Genomic DNA, 24,066 nt, shown 5'->3' on the forward strand with positions numbered 1-24,066 from the left:
ACTCACATGCAACTTTTCAGCAACATATAACTCCTGAAAAAGTTCTAGTTTCATTGGCAGATTAATCCACTCACAACAAAACATTTTTCCATATTACAAGTGAAATAATCTGCCAATGAAACTAGAACTTTTTTATTTAGATATTTTGCTGAAAAGTCACTAGAAAGTTAGCGTTGTCGTATTTCAAGTGCACTGAAATATTTGCACAAGAAACTAGATGAAAATACTCTATGTTTTTTTGTTTTAACGTTGCTAGAATAAACTTGCTTTGAATTTTCCTCTTTGTGTTTTTTTGCTTCCTGTCTAGTGAGAAATGTTCACCTCCTGCTGACTTTCCATTACCTGAATCGTCCAATCAGAGCAGGCCAGGTCTGATTAAGGAAACCTTTAACATGTCGTTCAGGCGGGCATCGATTTATCAGCCAGAATCAGGAACAGGATGGCATTTAGCTCCCAGCTTACAGCCCTCAAAGATAAGATGGAGTAATTACTGGATCCAGCAGCTGCAGCGCCGGTAGAGCTGCAGACAGAAGCAGGCCGATGCTGACACACATTCACACATTCAGGGCATTTCAAAGGTTTTCACTCCCTTTGTTACTACTGCAAACATCACTGTTTCAGCTCCACTGAGTGAAAGGTTTCACTACCTTCCCTTAATATATATATTCCAGCTTCGTCATCAAGAAATGAGTTTTGCGGGTTGATGTTTGCAGACTAGGTCCAGCTCAGTCAGACTAATAGACGTCTCCTAACATTAGATTTAAAGCATTACCACAGCCTGCTTACTTGCCTCAGGACTGGACTGATCCCACCACCATTTTCCACCACATGGATCTTCGTTTTCAGATTAGTCGTCTTAGTTTTCTTCCACACATACTGTTGACTGCAGGCAAAAGAAAAGTTCTGGTAAAATAAGACCAGAACACCTTAATCTTGTGCCCTCTACATGCTTTGAGGCAGCTTACAAAGGTGACTTCTTGTTGTGGCTTTTGTCAATAATTTATCTCCTTAAAAAGACTTAAAAGTAGCTTAAAAACATTACATTAACTCAAATGTTGGCAATGTACAGCTCAAGTTTATTTCACATTAGAAATGTGTTCCACATGAACTAAAACTGAGTCATGATGAACTTGGAACGATGCGATGCTTCAACAAATAGCACATTAGTGATTTCACACAGAGAAGGCAATGATCTGGTGCAATTCAATGCACTGAATCATGAGCTTTATTTTAGTCCAATAAAGCTCATAATTCAGTGCAGCTTATAGAATCATGCTTTAGTCTAAAATAACTTTTTATTCTAATTTGACAAATTAGGATGGAGAGAAACTGAACTGAAACTGAATGAGAAAAACTTTCACAAGAAGGAATTGCATCCTAATTTCTGTGTTTAGTATCCATGTTCAGGGAACATCTGTCATCTTCCAGTTCTACATAGTCCAGTTAACAATTTAATTATGTGATAAGGGTGTTAAAAAGTACCATAGCTGAAATCTCAATCATATCCCTGATTGAGATTTCTTTTTTTTTTAAAGTCACTACGTCCAAATACCAAGAAAATGTGATTTTTTAAAAACTTTTTTATGAACATCAATAAATCCAGGCCACTTTAGTAAAATCCCCACAGCCAGGGGTTTTGCTTCTTTCTACAATGTTGAAGCAACATTTTAGAGGTTTTTTTTTTTTACCTTTTAAATAGTCTCATCTGCTGCTGCGAACACATTTAAGGTGATTTTTTAGTCATCAGACAGCAGAGCACAACGGTTCCTGTCCTTCATGAATTCTCATGTGAGAATTTAAATATAAGATTTTGCTGAATCCTTGACCGCAAACGGAACAACTAAAGGCTTTTTCTCCGCTGTGAACTCTTGTGTGCTTCAGAAAATCCTGTTTCCTCCTAAAAGCTGCTGCACAGACAGAGCAGCTGAAAGGTTTTTCTCCTGTGTGGATTCTTGTGTGCTCCATCAAAGCGTTCTTCCATTTAAAAGCAGCCTTGCACACGGTGCAGGTGTAAGCTTTCTCCCCTGTGTGACTCCTCATATGACGGTTCAAACCCACATTGTGTCGATAACTCTGGCTGCAGATGGAGCAGATGAAAGGTTTCTCACCCGTGTGGGTTCTCATGTGCTGCTTTAGAGTATATTTTCTTTTGAAGGATGCATCACACAGGGTGCAGCCGTAGGGTCTTTCTCCCGTATGAATTCTCATGTGTTCCACATAGGAATTTTTCCATGTGAACGTTGCGTTACAGACAGCACAGCTGAAGGGTTTTTCCCCCGTGTGGATCCTCGTGTGCTCCAGGAAAGTGTTTTTCCATCTGAAGGTGGCCTTACAGAAGGAGCAGGTGTACGGTTTTTCCCCTGTGTGGCTCCTCATGTGACGGCTCAGTCCCACACTGTGTCGGTAGCTTTGGCCACAGATGGAGCAGCTGAATGGTTTCTCGCCTGTGTGAGTTCTCAGGTGTTGCTCTAAAGTATACTTTCTTTTAAAAGTTGCATCACAAAAAGAGCAGCTGAAGGGTCTCCCTCCTGTGTGGACTTTTCTGTGTCTCAACAGACGTTCCCTGCGACTGAACGCTTTCCCGCAATCACTGCAGGTGTGTAGTTTATACTCTATGTCACAGATTATATCACCTGATTTCAAACTTGGCTGTGGTTCACTGCTCTCCTCCCAGTTTCCATCGCTGATATCAGTCTCTGAAGAACCAGAACTTTTTTCTTCATGATCTGATTCTGAACATTCATCTGGTTCTGGTCCCATAAAGTCTCCATTCTCTTCAGTCAGGGTTTGATGAAGCTTTGTAGACTGAGATTTCTCTTCATCCTCTTCACTCTTGATGTTACTAAATTTGAACTCAAAAATTTCAACTTCCTCCTGCTCTTCTTTAATCTGTGGGTGGTTCTGGTGATCCTGGTCCAGTTTGGGACAGCGGGCTTGCTCCTCTTTGATTACTTTCAGCTGCTGGACGTCTGCAGGAAACAAAACAAATCACAAAAGAGCTTTAGCGTTAAGTAAATACACCTGGTCTAAATACAACTTATTTAACACTCACTGTGGAATCAAAATGAGAAAAGCACATATTAAATATGTATATCAATTCAATATTGTAAATGTAAACATCCTGAATTGAAACTTGATCTCTTTTATGCTCGTGTCTTACTAAAGTATTCACATTTTAGTCCATCCAGCTAATCAATATATTTATTTGGAATCATACAGTCAGATATTTCTGTCTTTTTCCTTTTATTTTTTGTAAATAAGGGAAACCAGGAGGGATTTCTCAATGTGCAAAGCTGGTAGAGCCATACACATACAGACTAAAAGCAGTAATAATTTTTTATCTTTGAAAATTCTTGACAACAATGTAAATTACCTGCCTTGAATGCATTGGTTTCTGTTGGTTTATTTATTAAAAACCATAATAACTACACTAAAGTTAGAGCTTGTCAGCTGACAAACTGGAAAGGTTAAAGACACAAATACTTTTGGACGGCAGTGCATGTGTGCAAAATTATATTTTTGCCAAAATGATATTAGATATCTGAATGATTCCTTGTCACATTTATGTCAAATTCCCACATTTTTAATACACTGATATGTTTAATGTTTCTTCTGGAAACAAACATAAATAAAAACTCAGGTTTATGCCACTACATCCTATATTATCCAACCTGAAAGTGATTTACCTTCAACTAAAACAACTGATTACCGTTAGTTTTGGTTGATTCATCGGAGGGTTTTAACCTCAGATCCTCCAGCGATGACATTTTAGCTGCTGCCTCAAACACAAACACAGAGACACGGCCAGCCTGCTCCCCGTCAGTCCGTCCATCCGATTCGGTTATTTACCTTCATCATCCTCACTGCGTCAAGCTAACAGGCGCTCAAGCTAACCTCGGCAGCTACGCGGCCTAACTGACGCCGAATCAGGGAAAGATATTTTAAAAACAATTTGAGTAAAATGTGAAAATCAAAAGACGATTCTATAGATGCCTGCTCGCTGGGATAACAACGACTGGATGTTGGAAAAACCAACGGATAACAGAGCGACAGTTAATTCGCTGCTTAGAGTGAACCACTTCCGGTGATGCACCGCGATGCATCCTTCAAAATAAAAGCCTCAAATCCACAGACCTATTCATTAAATTAGATTATTTAAAAACCATTTATTTCAGGAAGCCCATCGCCAAGTGAAGAAATAGATTAATTAGAAAAACTCACAAAAACATTAAATTTCCCTTTGGAATTTTTTACAATTTGAACATAGTGGAGCAGGTTACATCCTGTCGTATGTCCTCCGGGACGATAGGTGGCGGTTTGCAATCCGCCATTAAGCACAAACAAGAAGCAGCGGATGTGACTTCCTGCTAGAATCCATGTAAAACTCTTGTTTATCGTTATGTTTAGACATTTCTGAGTGGATTTAATCACCTTTATGTGTTGTAAACATGCCGTACAAACTAGAACGCTTCTTGCGGTTTTCTCTCAGTGGTAAAAGGGCGTTTATTCCCGGAAACAACGGCAGCTTCGGGTATTAGCTTAGCCTGTTAGCTGGAACCAAAACAGTCCCACAGAGGAAGAGAGAGCCGCTTTGGAGGACAGACTGGAAATCTGGTGGAGTTTACTGGGAGAAAGGCTTCTGTGGTGCTGGTGTGAAAACACCAGAAAACAAAGATGGAGGAAGGGACTCGCAGAGAGCAGATGGACTCTCGGTTTCAAGGTAACAGGCAGAAACACTATCGTGATAAAACAACAATAAACGAGCCTCGTTGCTGTTTTCTAACAATCTAAATGTCTTCGTTCGATTTTTGTGCGTTTTTCTGTTGCTATAGTTCGTCCTTTTCAAGACATTAGATGTTATGCATCTAAAGATTATATTTTTATTCAGGCGTTCAAACTAAACCCACATTAAACGAAACCAGGATCTGATTCTCTTATTTGTTTTTTCCCCACACTTAATTTTTTCAAATCATGCAACTTATGTCGAGGATGTAATGATTTCTCGGAGGATAAAATCTGTACTTGTTGACGTCGAGTATTTGTTTTAATTCAGCTTCATGCTAGAAACATGGGAAGAGTTTCTAGCATGAATCACCTGCAAAGGTCTCTCTACAACATGTTGGTAAAAGTTAAGTTAAAAAGAGTCGTAGCTTCATTTCATTAAAATGTTTAAATGATGGCAACATGGAGTTGAAAACTGAATTGCTCTTTTTAAAGCTTAAATTCTGAGCTAATTTATTTCCCTCTGTTTACATTAAAGTCTGAAAAGATGTGATTCCAAAACCACAAAAAAATCAAACATTGATCTGAAATCTTTACAAAATGATCTGAGATGATTGGTACATTATAGGATGAAAACTAAAATTCCCCCCAAAATTAACAACCTGACCAACATTAGTTAATCTGCAACAGCGCATGCAAAGTTGAGGCAAATTAAAAGAAAAATGTGCAGGGATTGTATTTTAAAATGAAGAAGTTCTTGTATTAGATTGTTGGTTTAGTTTTAATATTTAAATTCAAATTGTAATTCTTATAAACAGGTCTGACTCTGTCTTTGTTTATCAATTAAACACAACACAAAACTTTTATAAGTAAAACCTGGGTCCAAACTACATTTTGTGTCAGTTTTTTCTGAATGACCTATAATTTCAGAGTAACCTGACTTTGTTGTTTTGCTTTTTATTGGTGCAGAATCAGTTTACAGTGATGCCCTGCTGCTGGAGAGCTAAATGATTGAGCTTGGAAAGGAAAGATGTTTAGGTTTATGCACAGAATGAATGCTTTATGTATGTTTGACTTCAGCTTGTCCAGGATGAATTGCAGAATATAAAATCCCTGTAACTTGTTTAGGCGATGACACCAAAACTAGAAAACGCAGCATGTGATACTTCAGATGAGATCTGTGTGTTTAACCCATTTGTGTTTCCTGCAGACATCCAGCAGCAGATGCTGACGAAAGAGGAACTTCCTGCTGAGGAGGAGAACTGGACTCCCTCACCGGACCAGAACCAGAACCGCACTGAAATTAAAGAGGAACAGGAAGAGACGAAGATCATAGAGTTCATATTCAACACTGTCCCTGTGAAAAGCGACGATGAGGAAGAGAAACCTCAACTCTCAGAGCTTCCTGACTGTCATACTGAGGGAATCAGAAACTCACCAGAACCAGACGGATGTTGGAATGAATCAGATGATAAAGACAAATCTTCAGGTTCTTCAGAAACAGATGTCAGTGATGGAAACTGGGAGGAGCGCGATAGAGCTAGGCCAGGATTGGACCCTGTTATAAATGTATTATCTGTCACTGATATTGTGTATGACACAGGTAAGAAGCTACACAGCTGCAATGAATGTGGTAAAACTTTTAACCAAAAGTCAGATGTTTTGAGGCACAGCAGAATTCACACAGGAGAGAAACCTTTCATTTGCTCCATCTGCAACGCAGCTTTTTCTTGGAAGCACGTCTTGGCTCAACACATGAGAACGCATAGTGGAGAAAAACCCTTCAGCTGCTCCATATGTGGTCAGCAGTTTGGAAGGAAGATACATGTCACCTCTCACATGAGAAGTCATACTACAGAAAAACCTTTCACCTGCTCCATTTGTGGACAAAAGTTCAGCCGGAGAGAAAGTGTGACGCGGCACATGAGACGCCACACTGAAGAAAAACCTTTCAGCTGCTCTGTTTGTGGGCAAGAGTTTGGCAGGAAGGAAAGTCTGACCTATCACATGACTCATCACACTGAAGAAAAACCATACAGCTGCTCCGTCTGTAACAAAGCTTTTACTTTGAAAATAACTTTAATGGAGCACACGAGAACCCATTCAGAGGAAAGACCGTTCAGCTGTTCTGTCTGTGGTGCAGCTTTTAAAAGGAAACATACTTTAGCAGAACACACAAAAACCCACACTGGAGAGAGACCTTACAGTTGCTCTGTTTGTGGACAAAGTTTTGTTCAACTTATCAGTCTAACTCGTCATATGAGGGGTCACACAGGAGAAAAACCTTATAGCTGCTCCACCTGCAATAAGACGTTCAAATGGAAACAAACTTTTCTGACGCACACAAAAATACACTGTAGTGAATAATTTTCAATCCTGTGAACAGACTAAATATCCACGGAGGTTAGACATAGTCTGGTCATGTTTTCTATGGGAGATGAGCTCACATTGAATCTGCCGTATTTAAATATGGAAATACCACAGGAAAAATTATGTCATTTTTATCAAAAGAACAAGCAAAAAATAAACTAGTTAAAACTTCTTCATGTGTGCCAGTCAATTAAGTTTGGTGAGTATTTATATATGTATTAATTTGAATTGAAATTGTAATAAATAATTAAAAAACAAATAAATTATTGTATCAGTTTTTGATCTATCCAATTGTTAAATGTTTGTGTAACTAAGATTTGTTTTTATTTTGAGTTAAAATCATACATTTTTGTTGTAGATTTTAATTATTGTACATTTCTTGCTTCATTCTGAAATTATTTTAGCATTCAATATTGGTTCCTAAAGCAAAACACCAGCAGAAGAAAATCTTTGGGAACCTCTGATCTAATTAATACTCCTGCCCAACCCCTTAACTGCAGACCTATTATATTTTCTGCAGCAGCAATAGCCTCAGCCTCTGAGTTTGACAATTTCAGGCAAGATTAATACATGATGTAATGCAACAAAACTATTAAAAAAATAGAACAGATTCCTGTTTAATTGCAGGTTCTTTTTGTCCTAAAAAAACAACTTGCAAGAGTTGGAAGTTTGTAATTAAATAATGTTTTCAGCATATTTAAATTGGACACTTTTAAAATGTTCCCTTTTTTAGATGCATCCTTACTCTAACAGATCAGGATCAGCTCTGAACTGACCTGCAACCAGCCACTCATTTTGTTCAGGTGTGATGGAGCAGGGACGCATCTGAAAGTTGCAGGGTGGCTCTCCAGGACTGGACTTGAGCGCAACTGATCTAGATATTCTTAAAGACTTTGTGGTACAGATTATTAAAACTATTAAAAAGATTATCAAACCAATATATATATCTTAACTTAGCACAGGTAAACCTTTCTATATTTTCAACAGAAATACAATTCTCCTAAGGATGACGAAAGATTTACTTTGGTTATTTGACCACTAGATGTCAATGTAACTCCATCTAGAAAACAAAGCTGGAACGATACCATCTCCAAAACTTATTCGGGGGGTTTTGTGATATTTTCAGTCAAATAGATCTTAAAGAATGACAAGACAACTATGTATCTTAAGCATTTTATGAATTAATTTCGATCCAACCATACGGTGGTTTTGGTGTTCTTTCACTCAAATGTAATTTATTTAAAATCACTTTGAATATTGTGATCAAATAATTTTCTTTTTCTGTGTAGAATTGCAGCTCAATGTTAAATGTACCAACACAGACACTGAAGCATCTTCTTTTAGGTTTCGTCGGGCGGGATACAGATCGAGCTTTTATTTTGAAGGCTAACATGACCCGCTCGCTACCGGAAGTTATTGTCTCCTAGCAGCAGTTGCTAGTGCGAAAAAAGTGTTGTTTTCTTTCCCCAGTTTATATTTCCATGTGTTGTCAACCTTTTAGAATCTCTTAGACGTGCTGTGGAAACCACAGGGGGTTTTATGGCCTATGAGGAGAAATTATTTTGCTGTTGTTTGTCTTGGTTTCGTCTCGGGAGCAACAGAAGCTCTGAGCGTTAGCATCTTCCGTTAGCTGGAAACAGACAGTCAGCGATTCAGAGACGCTTTGGTGGAAAACAGACCGTTTCTGATGGAGAGAAAGGAGAGAAATGTTTCTGCTGCGACCGGGTGAAACTATGGAGGAACCGACACACAGTGAGCGGATGGACTCCGACTTTCATGGTAATTAATTAGCCTTTTCTAAAGCTCTGTTATTGTGTTGATATTTGGTCATCAACAATAAACCCAACTGAAAACATCAGGAAGAAGAAAACTAGGCAAATTTGCAGCAATACTTTTCAATTTATACCAATAACAATAATAAAGAACTGTTTCAGGATTAAATATTTTGTACAAAATTGCTTATCCTCTGAAACATGTTGTTGTTGTTTATAAACAATATGTATGATTGAGTGATTGCGGGGTTTGTTTACAAGTTTAAAATAGAAATAGGAAGAAAAATGCATCAATGAAATGGCAAAGGGGTGTCCTTGACCCAAAGTCAGCCGCAACTAATTTCTCCTGAAAGACTCAAAACCAAATAGAGAAATAAAAGAAAAGCAAAACTTATACTACAGGAGAAACACACCAGAGGACTGATTTAATTTTTAATATGGGAACTATTTTTTAAGCTGTGTGTGTTTCCTGCAGATGTCCAGCAGCTGACGGTGGTTAAAGAAGAGCTTTCTCTTGAGGAGGAGAACTGGAGTCCCACACCAGACCAGGAGGACCAGAAGCCTCCACGAATTAAAGAGGAGCAGGTGGAGAATGAGGTCACAGAGTTCATATTTGATCCTGTATCTATAAAAAATGAAGACGTTGAAGAGAAACCTCAGCTCTCAGAGCTTTATCACGACCAGATGGAGCTGAACAGAGACGATACAGGAGCAGAACCAGATGAATGTTTGGAAACTGACGAGGAAGACAAAGCATCGGGTTCTTCAGAGACAGATGTCAGTGATGGGAACTGGGAGGAGAGCAGTGAAGCTGAATCTGGTTCAGACTCTGTGAGAAACAACAAATCTTCGGTAGGTGATGGAAACTGTGAGAGAGATGAGAAGCTTCACATTTGTGGTGAATGTAGTAAAGCATTCAAACGCAGATCATGTTTGGTACGACACAACAGAATCCACACAGGAGAGAAACCCTTCAACTGTTCCATCTGTAGCAAATCATTCACATGGAAACGAGGCTTGGTTATACATATGAGAACGCACAGTGGAGAAAAACCTTTCAGCTGCTCAGTCTGTGGTCAAAGGTTCTCGAGAAAGGAGTCTGTGACTTCTCACATGAGATGTCACTCATCAGAAAAACCTTTCAGCTGTTCTGTTTGTGGGAAAAAGTTCAATAGGAAAGAAAATGTCATTCGGCACATGAGATGTCACACTGAAGAAAAGCCCTTCAGTTGCTCCATCTGTGGACAAAAGTTTGGCAGGAAGGAAAGTTTAAGCTATCACATGACGCATCACACTACAGAGAAACCCTACAGCTGTTCTGTCTGTAACAAAGCCTTTACTCTGAAAGTAACTTTGATGGAACATACAAGATTTCACACAGAAGACAGACCATTCAGCTGCTCTGTCTGTAAAACTGCTTTTAAAAGAAAAGCCTATCTGACAGAGCACAAAAAAATTCACACCGGAGAGAAACCTTTCAGCTGTTCAGTCTGCGGCCGAAGCTTCCGTCAGTCTAACAGCCTGAAGCGCCACATGAGAAGTCACACAGAAGAAAAACCTTTCAGCTGCTCCGTCTGTCAGGCAACATTCAAATGGAAAAGTGCTTGTGTAAAACACGTGAAAAATCACACAGGTGAATAACCGGTGAAGTAGCGATGCAGCATTTTGCAATGTATTCATACCCATTAAAATTTCCCACATTTTCTAATGCTACAACAACAAACAGCAGTCCAGGGTTTCCATTAAACCAACAAAAAGTAGTGAATAATGGTGTGGTGGAGGAGAATGATTGTTGTTCAGGATCATTTTATCAGTTTTTGCAATCGGTTGATGGTATTCATAGCTCCTGTGGGCAGAACAAGCAATGATTAGGTTTTAGGGGTGAATGAAATCTGTAGCATATGTTTGGAAGATGGATGGACCAAACCTGGGTTTGGGATGGAGGTGGATCGCTCAGTAAATCTGAATATTATTTTAAAAATTAATTTCAGTGACTTAACTTTAAGTGAAACACATTATATAAATTAATTACACACAAACAGATGTTTGTGTGTAATTAGCTTTTAAGCTTTTATTCCTTAATTGGAATTAATTTTAACTTTAAGATAATGAAATGCAGCATTTCAGATTAAAATACTATATTAAATCAACAAAAAACACTTTTAAAACAGAAATGTTGTAAAAAAAAAAAAAATTATGTTTAATTCCGGATTAAAGATCATTTTCAAAGCACACTTTAATCTGACAGACGAGCCTCATAGTAAATAGGCGGTTTTATGGCTGATCACCAAATTTAGCTGATGCCAATTTTTGTTGTCTGAAATGTAGCTAAATGTAGCAACAAAATTGCTAACGGTGCACGGTTAGCTTTTTGATTCAGTGGTGTTGTTGCAGAAATGTAACCAAAAACTTGCAGGACAGCAAAACACAAAGGCTGGAGTTGTAAAGGCTTTAAATTGTTGTAATGTTTCAAAGTGTCCCTGTGAAAATTCAGACATAGCATTAACTGAGGATGTGTGGGGAAGATTGAGGTTCTCTGTCCAAGCTTTATTGTTTCACGATAATACAAGAAAAAACTGAGATGATTGTGGTTTCAAAGTGACAAAAATGTGAAAAATTCAAGGGTATAAATATTTTTTAGCAAAGTGTAACAATTTTTTCTGTTTGGATTTTAATTGATGTGTAAAATTAAATAAACTCTGCTGCATGACTGATGCCCATGAGTGATTTATGTCTGTAAAATTATTTAATATAAACACATTTAACACATTTTGAATCAAAATGCAGCAATTCATACAACGGTACAGTGCAGAAATTTTTGTTTACAGCTCTAGAAATGTATACGTTGAAATCAAATTAAAATAATATTAGATAGTTTAATAAAAGTTAAACGTTATTGGAACGAGTTGTGGTATCATTTAAAAATGCTCTTTTTCTGTGCAGAGATTTTTTGCATGTGATTTTGGTAAAACAAGTTTTGTGGCTCAGAAAACACAGTAAATTCACCAGAGATCAAAAAACTTACTGCAAAATAAAGATAAATATTAATCATATTTATAGTTACAATTTTCCATCTTTCATTGACTTAATTATCAATATAAAGTAAAAAATTACTAAGAAAAGTCAGAGAAACTGATATTTAATATTCACTTCGCGCTTTTATTTTGAAACGACCTCAGCACAAACGGAAGTTGCTTTTCGCTAGCAGTAACACTGAAGGCTGTGCGAACAAAAACAGGGTTTTGGTTTATTTAATGTAAATTTCCATGACGTATCGCGCTTCCTTTTATTTTATAAACATGCCTTAGAAGCCGAAGAGCAGGTTTATCCTCTTGAAATTATTATTTTATCTGAATTTCCTTCCGGAAGCAACCGAAGTGTTAGCTTAGCTTGTTAGCTGAAAGCAGCCCGTTAGCATCGAGTCAGAGACTTCATGATGGAGGTTAATGAGAGAACAGCTTCTGCTGTGGCTGTGTGAAAACCTCACCGGTTAAAGAAAAGACAACAGAGATGGAGGAAGCAGCACTGAGTGACCAGAAAGAATCAAAATTTAAAGGTAATTATTATTATTTTATGTAGATCTATAAATGCATATTGTTCTAAAGATCAATTGTAGTTTCATTACAAATATAAAAAGATGCGAATTAATTATATATGTATAAATTCAAGTGTGGATTGTAATTAGTTAGATGTACTTGAAACATAATACTTTTTAAGCCCAACACCTTTTGCTTCTGCTTGAAATAATACATGGATTTATATCCAATTATTTAAAAGTGTTATTTTGTTTTTCTGTCTGTCAAATGTTAAATTAATCAAAGGTTAACAATTTGAACAATGTGTAAATTTAGGCATGGTGCAAATTAGACCCATGAGGCACTTAAGGAATGAAATAGATGTTTTAATCTCAATGTTATTTTATTGATGTTATTTCTCCATCAAGACTTTAAAATTAAACAGCTATTGCTTTTTCATTTGAAGCTGTAAAGTTGGATTAATTGTGTAATTACATGAATATGATTGACATTAAGACAGTTTTTTTTTTTTTTTTTTTTGTCTTTGGTCTTGCTTCTTTTTCCTGTAGACGTCCAGCAGCTGGTGGTGATCAAAGAGGAACTTCCTACTGATAATTGGAGTGAAAGTCCAGACCAGAAGGACCAGAAGCCTCCCCAGATCAAAGTGGAGCAGGAGGAGAATGAGATCACTGAGTTTATATTTGATCCTGTTTCAATGAAGAGTGAGGATGATGAGGAGAAACCTCAGCTCTCAGAGCATCTTCACAACAAACCCACAGAGAACTCTGTTGGACCAGAACTAGATGAATGTTTTGAATCAGACAGTAAATATAAAACTTCTGGTTCAGAGACGGATGTCAGTGATGGGGACTGGGATAACAATGAATCTCAGTCAGGTTTGGACTCTGTGAGAAAAAGGAAAGTCTCTGAAGTTAATATGATATGTGATGCGGGAGAAAAGTTGCACAGTTGCGCTGAGTGTAAAAAAACATTTAACAGCAGATCATATTTAATAAGACACAACAGAATCCACACAGGAGAGAAACCGTTCAGCTGCTCCATCTGCAACAAAGCTTTTACATGGAAACACGGATTAGTCCAGCACATGAGCCTGCACAGTGAAGAGAAACCTTTTAGCTGCTCTGTCTGCGGTCAGATGTTCAGAAGAAAGGAAGACGTCACCTCCCATATGAGGCGGCACTCTGCAGAAAAGCCTTTTAGCTGCTCTGTTTGCGGGAAAACATTCAAAAGGAAGGAAAGCGTAACTTACCACATGAGACGTCACACTGAAAAAAAACCCTACAGCTGCTCTTTCTGCGACAAATCCTTTACTTTGGAAGTAACTTTAATGGAACACACCAGGATCCACACAGAGGAGAAACCATTTAGATGTTCCATCTGTAATGCAGCTTTTAAAAGGAGGTACACGTTAACAGAACACACCAGAACCCACACGAAGGAGAGGCCATACAGCTGCTCTATCTGCAGCCGAAGCTTTGCTCACAGGTCATATCTAACCGTTCACATGAGAGATCACGCAGAAGACAAACCTTACACCTGCTCTGTCTGTAACGCAGCTTTTAAGAGGAGGTACACCTTAACAGAACACACAAGGACCCACACCAGAGAGAGACCTTACAGCTGCTCGGACTGTGGCAGGAGCTTCATGCACTGTGTGAGTCTGAGGCGCCACATGAGAAGTCACTCAAGAGAAAAACCTCTTAGTTGCTCCATCTGTAAGGAAACGTTCAAATGGGAAAAAACTTTCCTGAGACACAAAAAAATCCACACACGGAAATAAATTTTCAGCTGCATACAGGTTTACTGGAAGTTTGTGCCTTGTCTGAGTAAAAGTAATTGACATTTTATTCTGCAGTTTGAGAAACCCATAAGTCACACAAGCACACACACAGTCACTAGATGTTTTCATTTTTTAAGAAAAGAGTAACTCTGTGCTGCATGTTTGCTCACAGTGATTGACTCAGAAGCTGCATCAGCTTGTTGGTGTGAATCTAGGGTGGTTAATGGTTCCTACAAAACTGAGAAAGATTCAGCTCTTCAGAATATCAAAAATTATTTTCAAGAGGCTCAAATAAACTTAAATCCCAGTTACTAACTGTAAGTATCTAACGCCTAAAGCTAAAATTGAGTTTCTTTTTATCCTGTTTTCAGTTTAGCTGTTAACTTTTCTGTTTGTTTGCAGCTAAGCTTCTGAGTTAGAACCAGCAACCTCGAGAAGAGAAATATCAAATTGAAAGTTACAATAGTTACAATAAATAAAAGGAATTTAATCACATGATTCATATGATGTGGAAGAAAAGTGTTTCCACTGCAGTTTTGTGAAATACATGAATTTTGATACGTCCAAAAAAACTTTATTGAAAAATGTTTTTTTCCAAAATTGGTGAGTTTCCATTAAGTACATTTATTTTGCATAACTTCAATTTCATAGTTAATGGAAAAGAAACTATTGACACTCAGCTGGAAAACTGTCAAGTCAGCAGCTTTTTCCGTGAATGTTTCGACCATTCATGGATTTTTGTTAATATTTTTTTCATTTGGAATATTTTAAATTGGAGAAGATGATTTTTGAGGGGTTTATTAGCTCTAAGTATTAATCATCACCATTCATAAATATAAACATCACTCTTTCCTTTTTGAATTGTTTTACTGAAAAACTTTTTGATGATTATTCTAAATGAGCTGCACCTCAACATTTTTCCAGTAAATATAATTCATGGTGATCCAGTGTAACTTTAACTGGACTATTGATGACACTTAAGACATGGCAATAAAAACATCTGAACCCATTTTACTGATGTGAGAATTATTTTAACTACATGAAAAATACACACCATTACATCCCTGCTGACTAGATATTTTATATATATCTATATATATTTCTTTTTTACATCTAGACAAATATCTGATCGAAAACATGCAAATGCTACAATTTTTCACTATTCTCATTTGGTTTTTAATTTTTGATCGACTCATGCACAGGCCTAAGGAGAATTTAGAAAAATCAAAGACAACCTGCTAACTCCATGGAGAAATACCTTGGACTGGGAATTGAACCCACAACCTTCTTGCTTTAAGAATTCAGTGCAACCAATTGTGTAAGTGGTGAAGTGGACAGAGGTACTTAAAAAGTACCAAAGATATATTAAGATTCTTTTTAAATTTGGTTGAAAACTAAATAAAGTAAAAAAAATAAAACATTTCTCAACCTGAGGAAACTTACAATGCTCAAGTCAGGTCCCTGCCAACATAAGTAAAAATATATATCAATATATTAGGAAATCATTGAAAAGTTCCTTTATCAGTGAAACATAATTTAGATTGCACATCGACTGATGTTTCCAAGTCTTTATGCAAGAGGATTACGGTCACTGAAACAAAAATAAATAAAAATTGTTTCCTCAGAATTCTGACTTCCTCTGACACACAAAAACAAAATCACCTGAATCTGACATTTTTGACACAACTCACGTTTCTGAAGTCAAAATTTAAAAAAGTAAAAATTTTAAGAAAAAATGTCAGAATTCTATGGAAAAAAGTTTAAGTATTATAATTATAAGTAAAGTTTTCCAATAAATAGAATTCTAAGAACTAAAAGTTCTAAGAAAGTCATATAGAAAAAAGTCCAAATTAATAGTCAAAATTCTTACAAAAGTTGCAATTGTAAGAAAAAAGTCAGTTTTAAGAACAAATAAGTAAATTCTGTGGAAAAAGCTAATTTCACAAACCTTAATCCTCTTCCATATTTATTTCTAATTATGTTGATTTTCTGCATACATCCCGTGAAAACAAATATTTAACATTACATCATTAAATCTCACCAATGCAAGAAAAAGAAAACATTTTAATCCAGAAAGATGGATTTTTTAACATGTAGCGCAACAGTTGTATACATTTGTGCAATAATTACAACACAATAATTGCAGTAGAAGTTATTTTCATAAATACTGATTCAGTTTCTGCTGTTATAAAACCAAGAGTGAATATGGGTTTGAAGTTTTTATTCATAATAAATTAATTTATTGTTGATAAATCAGAATCCTTGTGATAACTGTTCATCTTTGCCTCTTGTGTTTTTTTCAAACAAAATTGAAATTGTGAACCTTTGACCCCAGGCTGTACAGCCCAACAGTTATGTAGCTGTGTGGGTTTTTGTATGTTCAATAAGATCTTGTTTATCCCTAAACTTGGCCTTACAAAGCAAACATTGGAGAAGTTTGTCTGCACTGTGACAGCTCAGGTGGCAGGTGAGACTGGACTTACGGCCAAAGCTTTGCTCACATAGAGAGCAGCTGTAGGGTTTCTCTCCAGTGTGTGTCCTCATGTGTTCTGCTAGCGTGTATTTTCTTCTAAACGCTGCATTACAAACTGAACATTTGAATGGTCGCTCTCCTGTGTGGACTCGGTTGTGTCTCAACAGATCTGCCCGGTGGTTAAAAGTTTTACTGCACTCGGAGCAGCTGTGGAGCTTCTTGCCGCTCTTGCAGGCAGTTACGCTAACGGGGCTGTTCTGCAGAGAGTCTAAACCCGACTCTTTGTCGAAGGATGACTGTAAATGCTCATCCAGACTTGGCTTCAGGTTCTCAGAGTCTCTGCTCTCCTCAGCTTGGCTGAGATGAATTTGTGACGACAGAGATTTGTTTTGAACATCTCTGCTCTTCATCGGGATGGCAGGTAATCTGAGCTCTGTAATCTCAGTCTCCTCTTCTTCCTCCTTAATCTGTGGAGGGTTAGGCTGCTCCTGGACCACTTTGGGACTAGAGCTGCTCTCCTGATGTGAAGGCTCCACTTTAATCACCAACAACTGCTGGACACCTGCAGAAACAAGAAAAAGAAAAGAAGAAAATGGAAGAGTTTATTTTTAATTTTAACAACACATTTATTTTTTTTTAATGAATATACATTGACAACAGAATGTATTGCAAGAAAAAGGAAAAAAAGAAAGGCAGAAAGAACGAGTGAAAAGAAGAAAGAGAGATAGAAAAACCTGCATGGATCTTGGTGTGCTTCACAACGTCCTGGTTCCTCCTGAATGCAGCCTTACAGATGGTGCAGTTGAATGGTTTCTCTCCCGTGTGAATCCTGGTGTGCTCCATCAAGGCGTTCTTCAGTTTGAAAGCAGCCTTACAGATGGGACAACTGTAGGGTTTCTGTCCTGTGTGACACCTCATGTGACGGGTCAGGCTGATGCCATGACTGAAGCTCTGGCCACACATTGAGCATTGGTATGGTTTCTGTCCGGTGTGGCTCCTAGTGTGCTCCACAAGCGTATATTTTCGCTTGAAAGTGGCCTTGCAGAAAGAGCAGCTGAACGGCCTTTCATCGGTGTGGACTCTCCCGTGCGCCATTAGATTTCGTTTTGAAGTGAAAGCTTTGCTACAGATGGAACAGCTGTGAGGTTTTTCTTTAGTGTGGTAGCTCATGTGATACGTCAGACTCTCCTTTCGGCTGAACTTTTGTTCACAAACCAAGCAGCCAAAAGGTTTTTCCTCGGTGTGACACCTCATGTGACGAGTTACGTTTTCCCTCCTGCTGAACCTCTGGTCACAGAAAGAGCAACTGAAGGGTTTTTCTTCAGAGTGGCTTCTGTTGTGTCTTACCAGACATGGTCGGCTGTTGAAGGTTTTCCCACATTCAGAGCAGCTGTAGAACTTTTTCGCACTCATATTACCTAATGAAGGCCCACCGCGCTCTCTACAAGGTTCTGAAGCCTCTGGAGGTTTAAATGAGAGCGATTCTGGTCCAACAGGATTCCTGTTCTCAGACTGGATGTGATGAAGCTCCAAAGACTGAGAAAAGTCTTCCTCATCTTCATTTTCGACAGGGTTAAATACAAACTCTGTGACCTCAGCCTCATCCTGTTCCTCTTTAATCTGTGGGTCACTCTGCTGGACGTCTGTGGGAAACACAAACAATGAAAGGTTAAAGGAAGTAGACCTAAAGGCGCAGCAATCAGTTTGTAGTTATTTGGCAAAAATATATATCCACTATTTTACAAGTGAAAAAAATACACATGAACGACGGATGGATGTCATTCAGTTGTGTCTTCTGTAACATTGTTGCTGTTACATGCAGTCATCATATGAATGAATGACATTAAGTTATTTTATGTTGAATTTTAAAAACAATAATAGGATGCATAATCTTAACTTTATAGCTGTGCCTTTTTATTTGTCTGATTTTGTAAATTTGTCCTTACTTATTCTTTCTCTCTTTTTTTACCTTTGTGTAAAAACATGTATCTTATTCTGACTGGCTTCTGTTGCACCTGAATGTCGCCACTGGTGGGTGAATAAAAGATATTTACATTAGAAAAAGGGAACCTGCTGGCATCAGCCTGTCAATATTGGTGCAGTTTTGGGGGTGAATCTGGGTGAATGTGGCTCTTTAAACCGCTTTTAGTGTTCAGTATGATTACAAAAGCTATTTTTTACATTAAGATCCCAGATTTTAAAAAATGCTGAAGTTCTTTTTTATTATTATTTTAACTACACGAATCGCCTGACGATCATTTCAAAAATCTACAAGTATTGTTAGTCAAGTTAGTGTAATTTTCTAGTATTTCCAGAGACGTGTGTGATATTATTACCATCACGGCGCGTCGGTTCCTCCATTTCTGTTAATTGTCTTTTCTCCGACGCTGAGACTTTCTGAGACCTTTTCTCTCCCAAACCTCCATCAGAAAAACGATCTGTTCTTCATCAATGTGTCTGACTCACTGTTTACAGCTAGCAGGCTAGGCTAGGCTAACTACGCGCTTCTGCTGCTTCCGGGAGAAAATAAATAAGATACAACTAAACTTCGCGAAGAGGATAAAAACAACACAAACACATGATTAGTATATTTTCGGACACGCAAAAAAGGTTGTTCAACACCGATTAGCAAGACTTAATGAATTAGCTCCAATTTGTTTGCAGAGCACCGTCACTTCCGGAAGTGATTGAGTCCTTCAAAATAAAAGCTTGCGCGTCAACGGTATGTGCGCTGATAACGGCCTGCGTCAGATTAAAAGGGTCTTTCCAACAATAACTTATAAACGGTACTTTTAATTTAGCCCACATCTATTAAAATATTTTTTATGACGTATAGTTATAATTTTAAGGGCTGTATTTTTATTGGCTGTAAACAGTAGCGCCTCCAGAACATTTACAAGGGTTGGACAAATGGGTCAATATTTTAGGATGGCACACAATAATTCCAATAATAACAATAAAGAAAAGAATAATACATAATAACACACACATATGTATATATAAATATACATATAAATTCAATAAATTCAACAGGCTGGGAAGCTGTTGAATTTGAATCCTGTAAAGAAATTTCACCCTGTGACCTTCAGCCATTTGCTACTGGAACTTCATTGATAGAAATATTTTGACTGTGCCTTGAAGACTTCAAATCTGAACGTTTCATGTTTTTTAAAGTCAAATATGAGATTCAGAACACAAATGTTTATTGTAGGCTATATATTAATATATACAACTAAATCAGACATGACACATATAGCAGAGGTGATTTTCCTTTCTGCATTATTGATTTTTAATAACAAGAATTAATATGAGCTTGAACCCTGGAAGATCTCCAAACATCTCAGCAGATTTTCTTTAGCTGCAGAACAGTGAGTAAATTTCCGTTTTTTTTAAATGGCTCCAAATCACAACAATTTTAAGAGTTACATTCAGTCCAGAACAATTTAATTCATTGCAAATACAACAAAATTTTAATAACTAGATTTATGCACAAAATTTTTTACAATTGAACAACTTCTCTTCATATTTACTTTCAATGTTGCCTATAGACGTCAGGTTATTTAAAAAGCTGTTTTGCTAACAGACCAGTTGAAAGGTGTTCTTTGTTTTTCTCATTTCCAATGTCAGAGACCGACTGACGCTTTGCAGCTGAGAGGTTATATCGCAGGATGGATCTTTGTGTGATTCACAAAGGCATGTCTCCACCTGAATGTGGCCTGACAGGTGGAGCAGCTGTATGGTTTCTCTCCTGTGTGACACCTCATGTGGCGAGAAAGGCTTATATAGCGAACGTAGCTTTTACTGCACAGTGAACAGCTGTACGGTTTCTCTCCAGTGTGGGTTCTGATGTGCTCCTCTAAAGTGAGTTTCCGTTTGAACGTTGCTTTACAGGTGGGACAGCTGAACGGTTTCTCTTCTGCGTGAGCTCTTATATGAACAACTAGATAGGACCGGTACCGAAAGCTTTGGTTGCAGATCGAGCACTTATGGGGTCTCTCTCCAGTGTGTGTTCTGATGTGGTCTTTCAAGGTGTGTGCTCTCTTAAAAGATGTGTTACAGATGGAACAAGTGTAAGGTTTTTCCCCTGAGTGAACCTTTGTGTGTTCCATCAAATTCTTCTTAGAAGAAAAAGTTTTGTCACAGTCTGAGCAGCTAAAAGGTTTTTCTCCACTGTGGGATTTCATGTGTCGCACTAATCCGTTTTTCCATCTGAAAGCTCTGCTGCAGACGGAGCAGCTGAAGGGTTTCACTCCTGTGTGGATTCTCTGGTGTTCTGATAAATACCGTCTGCGAGTGAAGGTTTTACTACACTCAGAGCAGCTGAAACCACCAGAGGACTCACTATTGGTCACTAATTGTGTTTGAACACTCTCCTCCCACTTTCCATCACTAACGTCAGTCTCTGAATCAGAAGTTTTGTCTGCAGGATCTGATTCTAAACATTCATCTGGTTCCACAAAGTCTCTGTTCTTGGTTTTGCCATGATGAAGCTGAGCTTTCTCTTCAACATCTTCACTCTCCAGAGGACCAGGACTGAAACCTCTTTCACCAACAAGAACTTTTTTAATTTTCCCAGATCCAAAACCTGCCTTACTTTCACTGATCTCCTCCCCATTTTCATCACTGACGTCCATCTCTGAGGAATCTGAAGATGAACCAACACTTTTATCTTCAACATCTGATTCTACATATTGTTCTGGTTTTGGTCCAACAGAGTCTCTGTTCCCCTCAGTTTGGATGTGATGAAGATCTAAGAGCGGAGGTTTTTCTTCATCTTCACTCTTCACAGTGAGAGGATTGAATATAAACTTTATTATCTCATTCTGCTCCTGCTCCTCTTTAATCTGCAGAGGGTTCTTTTCCTCCTGATCCAGTCGGGGACTCCAGATCTCCTCCTCAGCAGGAAGCTCCTCTTTGATCACCACCACCTTCTGGACGTCTGCAAGAAACAAAACAAGTAACAGGAAACAGCTCTCAACCTCTGATTCCACAACTAACATAGGTTTGAAGTTCTGAAGAGGAGCTTTTGTTCCATCATGGTTAATTATATTACTGGTCAAACCGTCAATATGTCACCATTGGTTTCAATGCAGTATGATAATAGCAATATCCTGGTCACTTCTCGCAAAGGTAAATGCAGTTAAAGCTGCAGAGTGTAACTTTTATAAAAAATATTTTTAACATATAAGATAAGATGATTTATTAGTCTCCCATAGGAGAAATTCATCTTGGAAGAAGAGGTGAAACTGCAATACAATAAAAAGCCCATCCAAAAGGACAGTGAGCATGAAAAAATACATAAAAAAGAAAAAACATAAAAACAAAACAAAACAAAAAAATGTAAACAAGGCATATCTGTTGAAAAATTTGTCTTTGCTTTCTAGAAACGACCAATCAGAACCAGGAGGAGGGTCTTAGTGCTGTCAATCATCACCTGTGTGGTGCTGCTAATCTTCCTCTCCCTTGCACTCTGCCTGAGTCTGTACAGACTGTCATGACTATTAAGGCTAGTTAACATAGCCACTGATAATAGCAGTTTTTTTCTGAAACTGTAAGTTGTTTCTCCACCATTAGTAGATTGAGCACCAAGTACATGAGCTTGATTGACAGGACTAAGTCCCTCCTCCTGATTTTGATTGGTGGTTTTTGGTCAGGAGTGTTGGATTTCTTCAGATAGCAATAGATGCTCAGAAAGCAATTTATTATCTATCTCATGTCATACTGTCATGCCATGGTGACAAATATATAAAAAAATATTACATGCTGCAGCTTTAATTAACTTTTTTACACTAATAAAATAGATTTGTGGTATTATGTTTTATTTGTTTATTCAGAAGCAGTTGGGCTTAAAAATGGTCAAAGATTATTATTATTGTTTTTTGACATTATATTATGCTCCCGCCATTTATGTTTTGGGAGACTTCTGGGTCATTCCAACATTAAATCTGTCAATAATATTAGTACATTTCTTTGATAATAGGCTCCAAGTAAATCACTGATTTTGATTCATTTTAGAAACCAAGTCAATGTAAAAATGTGAGATTGTTTTTTTTTTCTAGTGATAGTAATGCTTTAAAATAGGATCTAAATCTGATTTAGTCATTTTTAATGCCTCATCAAACTGGATGCACACATTTGTAAATCAAAGTGTTATTACTTTATTTCATTTATGCATCCAGATGTAGGTTATCATCTTTTCTATTTGTACTGTTTACATTGGTGGCGTGCAAACGTTCAAAGAGCCGTAGAAGATAATCACCATCACAGTCAGAGTGCATCTGCTCACTCTGTGTCGTTTCCTCCATCTCTGCTTGTCGTATTTTTCCGAAGCTGACGTTTTCAAATAATCACAGCAGGAACTATTATCTCCGTAAACTCATTCAGAAACGGTCTGTTCTGTAACACTGTCTGTGTCAAGCTAACAGGCTAAGCTAACACTCGACGTTTCCGTTATTTCCGGGAGGAAAATTCAGCTCAAACAAAACTTCACAGAGAAGATGAAAAAGTAAATAAGATAAACAAGGCATAGTTAGGCTATTCCGACGATTGGTCCAACCCCGATTCACGAGAGACGCTAAATTAGCTGCACATTGTTTACATAGCTTCTGCAACTTCCGGTAGTGACTTAGCGCTTCAAAATAAAGGTTGCGAATAAATACGAACCTATGACAGATTTATGTCAGAATATAAGAGTTTGGGCAAGTTTAAAGAAAATGTAATGAGACAAAGTAAACATTCTCTAAGTCTTATTTAATAAATTATAATCTACAATTATATGAGGCTCATTTGTCAAACTAAAAATTAATTTTGAAAATAACCTTTACTCGGTTATATGTTTTATTAAGGCCACATTTCTCTAAAAATATATTTTTTTACTTACATTTAAAGAAGTAAAGGCTTAAAAACATCAATATCTATGTCATCAATCTATAGAATGTTTTCTAATTAGGGAATTAAGTTAAAGTAACTATATACACACACAGGTGTACATATAAAAAATTCCCTTCTCACCCACTGCGGGTGGTTCTTATCCTCTGAGCTCGGGTCCTCTACCAGAGGCCTGGGAGCTTGAGGGTTCTGCGCAGTATCTTGGCTGTGCCAAGGACTGCACATTTCTGGACTGAGATGTCTGATGTTGTTCCTGGGATCTGTTGTAGCCACTGCTCCAGTTTGGGGGTTACTGCCCCGAGGGCCCCGATGACCACAGGCACCACTGTGGTCTTCACCTTCCAGGCCCTCTCCAGTTCCTCCCTGAGGCCCTGGTATTTCTCCAGTTTCTCGTGCTCCTTTTTCCTGATGTTGCAATCACTTGGTATTGCTACATCTACCACAACGGCTTTCCTCTGATGTTTATCCACTACGACAATGTCTGGTTGGTTCGCCATTACCATTTTATCTGTCTGGATCTGGAAT

At 37.8% G+C, this 24,066-nt stretch overlaps 5 protein-coding genes across 5 annotated transcripts; 3 read left to right on the forward strand and 2 right to left on the reverse strand.

Annotated features, from left to right (window-relative positions):
* Positions 1-1,055: 1,055 nt before the first annotated feature.
* LOC129353275 (zinc finger protein 271-like) lies at positions 1,056-23,256 on the reverse strand. Its single transcript, XM_055022539.1, has 6 exons — positions 22,913-23,256; positions 20,319-21,592; positions 17,388-17,940; positions 16,847-17,215; positions 3,710-3,844; positions 1,056-2,969 (listed from the first exon to the last, which is right to left on the reverse strand). The coding sequence occupies exons 1-6, from the start codon at positions 22,956-22,958 to the stop codon at positions 1,744-1,746; spliced, it is 3,603 nt and encodes a 1,200-aa protein (XP_054878514.1). The 5' UTR covers positions 22,959-23,256; the 3' UTR covers positions 1,056-1,743.
* On the forward strand, positions 4,345-7,288 carry LOC129353296 (zinc finger protein OZF-like). The gene is made up of 2 exons (XM_055022574.1): positions 4,345-4,720; positions 5,933-7,288. The coding sequence occupies exons 1-2, from the start codon at positions 4,675-4,677 to the stop codon at positions 7,087-7,089; spliced, it is 1,203 nt and encodes a 400-aa protein (XP_054878549.1). The 5' UTR covers positions 4,345-4,674; the 3' UTR covers positions 7,090-7,288.
* LOC129353295 (gastrula zinc finger protein XlCGF52.1-like) lies at positions 8,522-11,579 on the forward strand. Its single transcript, XM_055022573.1, has 2 exons — positions 8,522-8,871; positions 9,340-11,579. Exons 1-2 carry the CDS (start codon positions 8,799-8,801, stop codon positions 10,503-10,505), a joined length of 1,239 nt encoding a protein of 412 aa, XP_054878548.1. The 5' UTR covers positions 8,522-8,798; the 3' UTR covers positions 10,506-11,579.
* On the forward strand, positions 12,069-14,752 carry LOC129353291 (zinc finger protein OZF-like). Its single transcript, XM_055022568.1, has 2 exons — positions 12,069-12,420; positions 12,949-14,752. Exons 1-2 carry the CDS (start codon positions 12,375-12,377, stop codon positions 14,178-14,180), a joined length of 1,278 nt encoding a protein of 425 aa, XP_054878543.1. The 5' UTR covers positions 12,069-12,374; the 3' UTR covers positions 14,181-14,752.
* On the reverse strand, positions 15,094-19,320 carry LOC129353288 (zinc finger protein 84-like). The gene is made up of 3 exons (XM_055022565.1): positions 18,990-19,320; positions 17,388-18,296; positions 15,094-17,215 (listed from the first exon to the last, which is right to left on the reverse strand). The coding sequence occupies exons 1-3, from the start codon at positions 19,012-19,014 to the stop codon at positions 16,533-16,535; spliced, it is 1,617 nt and encodes a 538-aa protein (XP_054878540.1). The 5' UTR covers positions 19,015-19,320; the 3' UTR covers positions 15,094-16,532.
* Positions 23,257-24,066: the final 810 nt, after the last annotated feature.

This window comes from Poeciliopsis prolifica, unplaced genomic scaffold, assembly GCF_027474105.1.
Source record: "Poeciliopsis prolifica strain line A6 unplaced genomic scaffold, Auburn_PproV2 SCAFFOLD087, whole genome shotgun sequence".
NCBI classification, from domain to species: Eukaryota; Metazoa; Chordata; class Actinopteri; order Cyprinodontiformes; family Poeciliidae; genus Poeciliopsis; species Poeciliopsis prolifica.